Source organism: Mustela lutreola, chromosome 10, assembly GCF_030435805.1.
Source record: "Mustela lutreola isolate mMusLut2 chromosome 10, mMusLut2.pri, whole genome shotgun sequence".
Taxonomy (NCBI): domain Eukaryota; kingdom Metazoa; phylum Chordata; class Mammalia; order Carnivora; family Mustelidae; genus Mustela; species Mustela lutreola.
This window is the reverse complement of record NC_081299.1, coordinates 97498815-97509247: the sequence shown is the minus strand read 5'-3', so window position 1 is coordinate 97509247 and position 10433 is coordinate 97498815. Positions and strand designations below refer to the sequence as shown.

The following is a 10433-nucleotide window of genomic DNA, read 5'->3' as shown; positions in this document are numbered from 1 at the left end:
AAGGCCAAGTGGAGAGTTGAGGTTCTAACCTGTACTGTTCCTGGGCTGCCACAGCACAGAATCTCCCAGACTGGCAATGCTGTCAGAAGTCAGACCCCATCCCTCCACCTCTTGGTAGAACAGATCCTAACCCAGCCCAGATATCAGCAGTTTGCTCTTAAGTACAACAGAGGCCACGGGGGAATCAAGAGTTCACGGTGGTGGGGGATGTGTGTGTCTGGGTGGCTCAGTGGGTTAAGCCTCTGCCTTCAGCTCAGGTCATGATCTCGGGGTCCTGTGACGGACCCTGCATCGGGCTCTCTGCTCAGCAGGGAGCATGCTTCCCCCCTCCCTTTGCCTGTCTCTCTGCCTACTTGTGATCTCTCTCTCTCTGTCAAATAAATAAAATAAAATCTTAAAAAAAAAAAAAGAGTTCACAGGGTTACCCACTCCTGCAAGTTAGTAAATGTTGACTCAACTCACCCTATTTTGGTGCCAGGGAATTTGAATTTTTCCTAACCTTTCTTTCTTGCCATTGTTTTCTTTTGTTCTCCTCTAAGTTCTTCATATCCCTCTTGACTTGTGGAGCCTAAAACACATGCACTAACTCGAACTGACATTTGCACTTGCGTGTGCTATCTCTCTCTCTCTCTCTCTCACACACACACACACACAGTTACATCCTCATGTTTACACTTTACTACTGGTAGACATCATACAAGCACCAGAATTTTAGCTTAAGAAAGAATAAATAGTACCTCTTTTACAAACAGAATAGTGTCCCTCCCCACCCTATCAGATCACATACTGGTTGGGGGGGGGGGATATCTCAGACTCAAGGCAACACACAGCACTAGAACCAGTTGATGAAGTAGCCACAAAGCTTTGCACTGTCTCTTGCCTCAAGTAATCGGTGTGAGGCTCAAGGTTATTTATGATCTGGGCGATAAAGGAAGAGAACCTGGGAGCAAAGCATGTGGTGGTACAGAAGCATGCATGGACTAAAGCACCTGAGGCTCTTCTTAAATTCCAGACATTTCTCTAATCTTCCAGGACAGTTTAGGGAGGTCTGATGGAAAACCTGGAATGTGCATTCTCAACACACTTACAGAGGGAATAAAGGGTCATAGCACATGCAGACATGACGCAGGCCACAGAACACTAAATGGTCTGACACAAAAGGGGCTTCATTTGGCTTTATTCAGCAGTCCAGCCAGAAGCAGGGTTCTCCAGAGAGTGACAGTAGGGAGGGCCCCAAACAGAAGGCAGCAGCCCCTAGCGCTTACCTGGCTAAGGTTGAGTGGCTGTGCTGCGCTGGTCCCCCCGCGTGGAGCTCGATACCCTGTGGGGGTGATACAGCATCCAGATGACTGCCCACTCACTGAGGCCACTGGCTTGGTCTTACTGCTCACAAGACCTACAAAAAGGGTCAGACCATAATGAGTTATGAGTAGCCTTAGCTAAACCTCAGATGGCATCATATTAATCAGTCCACATCTGAAAGAGGTTTGCAAAAGTTAAGGTTTCATGTGTATCTTATTTCCTCAATTACGTTTATACCAGAGGAACAAAAACTGTACAACCCATTTCTTTTCTGGCTTGCAACAAAGCTCCATAAAGGATCTTCCAAAGATTCACTTTAGTAAATCTTATCCAGTCTCTTATAATGTGCAAGGCACTACTGGAAATACAAACACCAGTGGGACACAGTCACTATGCCCCCAAGGGGCCTAGAGTTTTATGTAGGAAGGGGTTAAACAAGTATAGAAATGGCAATGGGAAACTGAATAAGATGTTGGTAATACTTAGAACATTTAGGTGTCAAAGGGGCTTCAAAAGAAGGTACAATTAGATCTTGTTGGCCACTCACTAGCTTCAAATTCTAAGAAACTGCAGGCCAGGTGGATATAAGCAAGATCAATTTCAAAATTTTGTTTCCTCTGTAGTCCTACTAGGAAAACGGAATCATTTATTCAATGATTTGTGGAGTAGCCTCTATTCTTTGGACCCAACAGTGGACAGAGCTTCTAACAACACTGTTCAGTAGCCTGGTATCAGAAAGTTCTGCCTTGTCTTCAATGGGACAGCTACCCACTTCTGGGGCGGTGGGGGGACCATACTGAAGCTTAACACAATATCCTAAAATCAGAATCCTGTTCATGTCTCTGGAAGTAAAACAATTCAAAGTAAAACACTAATTTACGTTAAGTACAGTACAGACAGCTATACTGACACCAAAAATTCATGCTTCCCTCCTTTGGTGTACAGAGTTGCCACTGGAAAACGCTGCCTAGACAAGGACTCCGTTTCCTGGGCCCCCCAACCTCCAGGTGGGGCCATGGGGTTAGTATACACTGTTTCCAGGGCTTAAGAGCTAAAGCAATGTGTGTCCCTCCTCCAAACTCTTCCCTCTTCTCATCAGAGGCTGAGGATTCCTGGGCTCTGATCTTTGACTCCCTGCAGGCCCACCAACCAGGAGCACTAGCACTGGGAAGTCATGTGACTGAGAAGCAAACTTCTATTATGTCAAGCCCTGGAGATCTGCTGCTTGTTACTACAGCTAGCATCACCTGGTAACTGAACCAGCGAGCCTAAGCCCAGCATCTAACAGGAAAAAGATGGAGGAAGCTAGGCTGATAAATAAAACCACAAAGTATCACTGCTATGACACCGGGTAAGAAAAGATCTGAGTACACACTGTTTAAAAAAAAAAAAAAAAATCAGTTCCTTTTTACTCTGGATTATCAAATTTGAATCACCTGTGACCAAAAATTTGCCTGCTGATTCTCCCGGCTATACAACAGCTCTTGTCTGTGTTCTCCCATCAAAAGTGAGTACATTTCTGCGACTACAAATTCATCACTATGTTTACCTGAACAAAATAAACAAAGTAAGATAAACGGATCGCCAAAAATATTTTCACATCCCAAGGAACTAATTTCTGAATTAAAGAACTGGTCGCTACCATTGGCATAAGTAGATTAAAGCAACACATTTCAGGACACAAACAGCGACAGAGAATTCCCATGCGGCTGTGAGGATGCTCACCTGAGGCTGGGGCTGCCCCAGTGCAGTCACCGAGCTGAGTTTTCAGTGGAGGTACAATGATGGTGCGGGTGCCGGTGCCATCCCCCGCGACTCTGCCAGGCCCCTCCACCAGGGGTCCACTGTTGCCCCGGAGAGCACTCAGGGTATCAGTGGAATATGGGCTGCTCAAGGAAGAGTCAGAGTCTGGAGAATCATTGACAGTGACATAACTGATGACGTTAGACCTTGCCTTCAGGCCAGAGCTGAGGAGAAGAAAATATGTGAAAATTCAGCCCACTTTTAGCAATGTTTCTTTGATGATCATTGTTTCTCCCAGGACGATAATGGCAACAGAATAACACGAGCAGCAGCAGACTTCTGAGCTCTTATTCTGCATCAGGCACTATTCTCACCCTCCACATAGGTCTCAATAAATCCTCACAACACTTCTTTGAAGTAGTTACTATAATCCCCTTTTTGCAGATGAGGAAGCTGAAGCACAGAGAGATTAAGACACTCAGCCAAGGTCACACAAGTGGTAAGTGGTGAAGACAGGATTCAAGCTGGCACAGAATGCTGCCAGATACACAGCTCTAACAACTCTTCCACGTTGCTGCTCAGCCATTTCCACTCACGGTTATTTCTATAGTATTCTCTGTATCATCCTGCTAAACTATATTAATGATTCCTTAGATGTCTAAACAAACTTTCGCCATATAAGCCATCATAAACTGAACTCCACCTTCCTAACTTTAATTTTTCCTCATTTTTTAAAGAAACTTGGCTCTAGTCAAAGAAATCCTGCTGGTTACACATTTTTTGCCACTCCATAGTCATTTTTCCTCACTGGAAAGTTTACCTTTTCTCTTCCCCAAATCAGTTCAGAAACCACTTTCAATGCTTAGTTTCAAGTCTACATCCCATTTGTAAATACCATTTTGTAACTGTAAATATCATTTGTAAATACCTCTTTTGAGGTACTTCATTCTAAATCTGCTCTTTCAGGTCATTAAACTTCATTCATATGTAACTCTGCAAAGTCTTCTCAGTTACTGTCATGTGTGAACCCTACCTCCCCAGGTAAACGTGGTGTTATTCCTTCTTGTTTATGCCTAGCACTGAAGGCCCAATAAAGCATACAACACGGAACAATCGAAGCAACTGACTATGTTCCCACTAAGAGAGAGGTGTATGTATACACTCTCTCTTGGTTAACTGCCCAGTTAAGAACTTGGATTAAGGTGCTGAAATAAGAGGAAATTATCTGGTACTGACATTCCTCAACTTTCAGACCACAAAGCAGAAGGAGAAAGAAAGTGGCCCTATTTCAAGTTGCACCTCTTCCAAAGTGGCCTTTGCAGATTAAGAATTTACAAATAGGGGCCACTGGGTGGCTCAGTGGGTTAAAGCCTCTGCCTTCAGCTCAGGTCATGATCCCAGGGTCCTGGGATCGAGCCCCGCATCGGGCTCTCTGCTCAACAGGGAGCCTGCTTCCTCTCTCTCTCTTTCTCTGCCTGCCTCTCTGCCTACTTGTGATCTTATCTGTCAAATAAATAAATAAAATATTAAAAAAAAAAAAAGAATTTACAAATAACCTCCTATCTACTGACTTTTCTAATTAACTGTTGTTTATGTGCTCTGCTATGGCATCTGTTTTCAGACCCTAAAGGTCCTTAAAGGCAAGGAATCATGTCCATGGTATAATGTGCATTCCAAACCAAAGCAGCTAAATATTAAGCGACTTAATATTCCCCTTCCAGCTAACGTATCTGAATAGAAGGATTTACCATGATGATCAGTCATGGAAACTGGAGTGTTCTGACTCACACATCCAAGACCACACTTCCAAAATACCAATTTTTAGTCCTTCCTCTCATAGCCCAAATTGGACCACTTGTCTGAAACCAAGGGTCTAAGGCTAAGGGTCTTAGTCACTCCTGCCTTCAACTGGATCAGGGAGCCATTCACCTATCTTACCTATTGGGCTTGTACTTATTGTCTTCTTCCTCATCGGTGTCACTGCGGATGGTGATGACACTCACAGGAGGGCTGGGAGTATCTGGAATGATGATTGGCTGATGCTGATCTGGGACAGGGACTAGGGAATTATAAGAAGATGTGGTACGGAGAGGACTGCTCCCAACGAGAGAATAGACTTGAGAAGGCAGAACATCCAGCGAAGACCTGTAGAAAAAGGCCAGAAGAAACACTGTTAAGTCCCTGGCGCCCCCAAATTATCTACCTTTTCCCCAGAACTCTTTCAAACTTGTTCCTTGACTCCTTTTCACCTAATCATTAATTCAATACACTTGACTATAGAAGTTCCAATAAAAATTAAACAAAACCACTTTAAAAGAGGATTTCCATCAGAGCCAAGAACCCTAAAATACAATGTAAATTTTATTTTTGTATGCCCTTTATTCCATAGTTAAATTTCCCAATGTGACGTGGGCAGAAAAATAAAAACATTGGCATAAAAAGAGGGCCTCCGAAGGGGCACGTGCACCCGAATGTTTATAGCATGTCCACAATAACCAAACTATAGAAAGAACCTAGATGTCCATCAACTGATGAATGGATAAAGATGATGTGGGGTGTGTGTGTGTGTGTGTGTGTGTGTAATGGAATACTATGCAGCCATCAAAAGAAATGAAATCTTGCCATTTGCAATGATGTGGATGGAACTAGAGGGTATTATGCTTAGTGAAATAAGTCAGTCAGAGAAAGGCAACTATTATATGAAGAAGTTGCCATATGCAACGATGTGGATGGAACTAGAGGGTATTATGCTTAGTGAAATAAGTCAGTCAGAGAAAGGCAACTATTATATGAAGAAGTGGAGATGCAACACGGGAGATTTGGAGGGTAGGAAAAGAATAAATGAAACAAGACGGGATCGGGAGGGAGACAAACCATATGAGACTCTTAATGTCACAAAACAAACTGACGGGAGTTGGGGGGCTGGGGGTAGGGAGAGGGTGGTGGGGTGATGGACATTAGGGAGGGTATGTGCTATGGTGAGTGCTGTGAAGTGTGTAAACCTGGTGATTCACAGACCTGTGCCCCTGGGGCTAAAAATACATCATATGTTTATAAAAAAAAAAAAAAAATCATATAAAAAGGAAAAAAAAGAGGGCCTGGATTCAAAGTGGCAGCAGAGAGAAAGGATTTGCATAAGGAGGACACACCTGGTATGCATGCCCAAGTGAAAAGGTTATCTCTTCCTCAATTTGGCAGCTATTCGCTGCTTCTCACCAAAAAGGTCTATACCACAGCCCTTTAAATGCTGGCGACGTCTATCTCAAAATTGGCACTTTTAACTACCAACTCTAACAAAGACTTACTTAGAAGAGACCGGAGCAGATTGCTTATTCTTCTTAGAAGGGAGAGAACTGGATTGTGGTTGTCTGACAACATGGGCAACACCAACATTCAGGGGCTGAGCAGTGGCCAGCGTCACGTGGTTAGTCAGCAAGGAGGGCTGCTGCATGATAGTACTGTACTGGTTGCCATGAGAGTGGGCATTCCTGCACCAACAGAAAGACACAGAGAAAACTGAATGCCTAAACCACTGGGAAATTAGGACCAGATAGGTATTAAAAGCAATTAAGACAATCAAATAGAGCTGCATTTTATTTTTTAAATTGGGCACCTGGATGACAAAGCCTTGGTTTTCATTGCATGGTTTCTAAATGCATAAGACTTTCAATCTGAAGTAAATGATTCCTGATCTCAGAACCTATGTTTTCCTATATTCTAAGTTTCTCATTACTCCATCTCCTAGCCCGGAAAGGGTTCTTTTCTTAAAGAATCTGAAACAGAGATACATCTCTCCTTTCCTTTATTTTCTTCCTAGGAATCTGACCAAATCATTAAGCACTCCTACCCTAAGGGAGCTGCCCTTGCAGATCTCCCAGAGAGGAACACAGGGTACTTGCCTCCAGTCTGTGAGCTGCTGGCCACTGCCCATGGCCTCTGGAATGACTGCTGTGGGTTGGACAGAGTTGTGCAGAGCTACCCCAGGCAACTGTTGCCAAGTTGAAGGCAGGAGAATTTGTTGGGTTCCTCCAGGCCAAGCCTGCTGTAAGGAAACACACACAAAAAAGATCCCGACTTGACTCATTCTTGGCTTTTTCTTTTGTTTTTTAGATGAAAGAAAAATTCATATTGTAAAAGAAGTTGCTTGTAGATTGTTAACTTGCAGAGATCAAAAAAGAAAAGTCAGAGGGGCTCAAGGTTACAAGTCTTATGAATAGGGAAAGAGAACATACTGCTTTCTCTGGGCCACCTCTGTAACATGACCACCAGGGTATTAAAGAAAAGAAGATCCCTGTGGTTAAGAGTTTCTCTATTATAATGTGGAGTCAAAGAGTCTGAAAAGTTCAGAGGTAAGCTCTGGTTAAATGATGGAATATAATTTTTGCAAGAATTCTAAAAATACACCTAGAAAGAGTTAAGACAGCTCCCTTGAGATTAAAAATAGGAATTTTAAAATTTAAGTGCCAATCAGTTAAGACATCAGGTCAATTCAACCCATAAAACAAAGGGGAGAATTATGCCTTTTTAAAAGGGTAGAACTTCAAACATGAAGCCAGATGTGAATGACCAAAGGCCAAAATCCTTTGGCAAACAAGCATATGCCAGAAACAGAAAGCCAACTTCATCATATATAGCCATATGAGAGCATTAAATAAGGCAGTAAGTAAAATATTTCCAAAACAGATGCAGGGAGCACCATATTTTGTTTTTAATAGTTACCTAAAATATACTGTTTAACATATCATTTATAAAAATATACTTCAACATAAAAACTAATCACTACAAGAAAATACATCATTTCTGGTTTTTAACAAGCATTTGCAATAGACAGCAACAAATATGTTTTCTAAACTTCTTACAGAAATTCTGGCATTTTCTTAAAAAATGGGAACAGATTTGAAAGTTTCCTTTTTAAACTTTAAAATTCTACAGTACAATCACCTACAATGCTAGGGTACATATGGTTCTTTCTTAAATTTCAAACTGCAAGGCCATCAACACACTGTTTTAAAAATATTTCTGCAAGTAACAGATCCACTTGTTACAAATACCGGTTCCAAACAAGAAGCCTTCAAAGCAGAGAAACTGCAAACACGTCTGCTACCATAAGCAGAATTTAAAACAAAATAAAACAAAACAAAAAATAAGAGAAGTATGTTAAGTGACACCATGCGTCTTTCCATAAGCCAACACCTGCACAAGACAAAGCATGTAGTTTAATACAGAGCAAGAAATAACATTCCAACGTGAGGCAGAAATCTGGCGTTCCAAGCGACGAACTGTTTTGACAGAGGAAGAACAAAAATATGCAAAGCTTAGCAAATGACTAGAGCAAACTTAAGAGAAGCAGCAAAAGAGAGTATCAACTAACATTCTCAAAACTATAGGTGAGCAAGTTAGAACCAGGGCCTGGATCAATCAAATTGGAAATATATCTGACTCCCTTGCACTCAGGTTTTATGCTCATGATATAATTAATATGGAGGTGACAAAGGCTTTTAAACTAAAAACCAAGCAAATTCCGACAACCAAAGTATGTTTCTGGAAGTGTTTACACTCACACAGAGTCCTTGAGAAACAACAAAGGAAATTTAAAAGCCCCTTCACAAAAGATGCAGATAATCAGTATTCAGTAGTATCAATAGGTTTTCAAATGCTTACCTAGCTTTAAATTTCAAATAATGAAATGCTGGATGTCCAATAAACAATTCTAACTCCCCCGAATAAACCAAAACACATCCAAAGACCACTCTGAAGGACACAAATCCTGAAATACACCTTGAAGTCCTACTTATTTTTCCTATCTCTAAGCCCCATACTACTGCATTTGCTGCTGCATTTAGTGACTGTTCCCCAGGACTTTTAGTCACAAAGGTATTGTATTAGCATAAGAGTTTTCAGCCATATTTTCATCTTTGTATAAAGACCTATTTGTTAAGTCATTAATTTCTCCATAAACCCCTAAAAATGAGTTTATATTTAATCACAACCAACAAATGAAATATGATCTAAAAAAATTCTACAGGGAACATCTTTAAATGGAAGATACCAGCTGCCACTGATCATGAGTGGCAAAGAGAGTTATCTTCATACGTTCATAGAAGAAACGTTAACATCAACTGATAAAGCAATAAATTAGGAGCATCTTAAACATTTCTACACGCACAAAATTTTTAGAAGCTTAAAACAGCAAATAAAGAAGGAAGCTAACTTGCCAAGGAGTTCAAATTTTGGCCATCCGGATACCTGCAGCAAAGCCAAACTAAAGGCCATTTCCTTTATTCTCAAGGATCAGAGGGTAAAAGAGCAAAAAACAGATACAGTGTTGAAGCTCTTCTGAGGCTACACCAAGTGCTTTTATCACACTAGGCTGGCAAAGAAGAATAAAGGGATCTGGTTCCTTACAGAGCCACTCTGAGTATCAGAATCAAACAGTGCTTCAGCAAATGTTGGGGAGGAAAACAATGAGACATTAAAGATGTAGCAAGAACACAGCCACAAGATGGCACATGCTTCCATGCCCTCTGCAAAGACTAAGTTAAATTTTTTTTTTTTTAAATGAGAAAACCAGAAGAAAACAGAACAAAAACAAGCAGGAAAAAATAAAAAAGAAACCAAAGAAACTCCGTTAGTAACACAATCAAGTGAGGGGAATTACCAGTACAGCGGCAGTCTGTTCAACCAGCGCCGGCCGGCCGGCTGCGCAGCTCAGAGTAAAGGGCACCGCATACTGCGGTGCGATGGTGGCTACTTGAGGGTGGAGAGTTGCTACCATTAGTGGTGTACAGCTTCCCTGCAACGTAGATCAGGCAGATGAGTGAAACAGACACGGAGGCAGGTTATCTGGATTCAGAAGGGTTCTCATTCCCCCCAAGATATTACCAACAAGCAGTCATTTCGTATCACCTAAATGCACGTACAAACACAACTTGCCCCTTCAACTCTGCACAGCATCAGCCTACTAGGTCAAATGTCAAGGGCCTAAAGCAATCAAGTACAGGAATCCTTCTTGGGCCAGATTCAGAGGATCGGTTTTACAAAACTCAGGTAACAAAGGCATGTATTAATAATTTCTCTTCTTCCTACTCCCAAGAGAAGAGTTTTTGGACTTCCAAATTTCTTCTGTGTATTGGGACACAAATATTTACACATAGAATTGAAAATACAGTATCTGTTGCTTATGTAAGTCTTTCATGATGTTCTTGCCCATCTTAGTTGCATGTCCCATGGCAGGTAGAAAATTTTAAGGCTTCCTATAGCTCAAACACACAGAGTGAAGGAATGTAACACTTGAAGAGGCATCCTGATCTGATGCAGCCTCTCTGCCATGATGTCATTCTGAAAAAGCGAGCAAAGGGGCCACTGAGGGGAACAAAAGGGCAACACTT

General features: G+C 41.7%; 1 protein-coding gene across 5 annotated transcripts in view; it reads right to left on the bottom strand.

The window, feature by feature from the left end:
• The window catches only part of HIPK1 (homeodomain interacting protein kinase 1), a 52378-nt gene that overhangs the window by 4977 nt on the left and 36968 nt on the right, over positions 1 to 10433 (bottom strand). For 3 of the 5 annotated variants that reach the window (XM_059138319.1, XM_059138320.1, XM_059138321.1), the window contains 6 exons: positions 9704 to 9838; positions 6945 to 7087; positions 6351 to 6533; positions 4984 to 5190; positions 3028 to 3269; positions 1266 to 1396 (listed from right to left, as the gene is read on the bottom strand). In XM_059138319.1, the coding sequence (XP_058994302.1) occupies positions 1266 to 1396; positions 3028 to 3269; positions 4984 to 5190; positions 6351 to 6533; positions 6945 to 7087; positions 9704 to 9838 (1041 nt within the window). Of the gene's footprint in view, positions 1 to 462; positions 569 to 1265; positions 1397 to 3027; positions 3270 to 4983; positions 5191 to 6350; positions 6534 to 6944; positions 7088 to 9703; positions 9839 to 10433 lie in introns of all 5 variants that reach the window. The other 2 variants (XM_059138323.1, XM_059138322.1) reach the window with 2 other exon arrangements.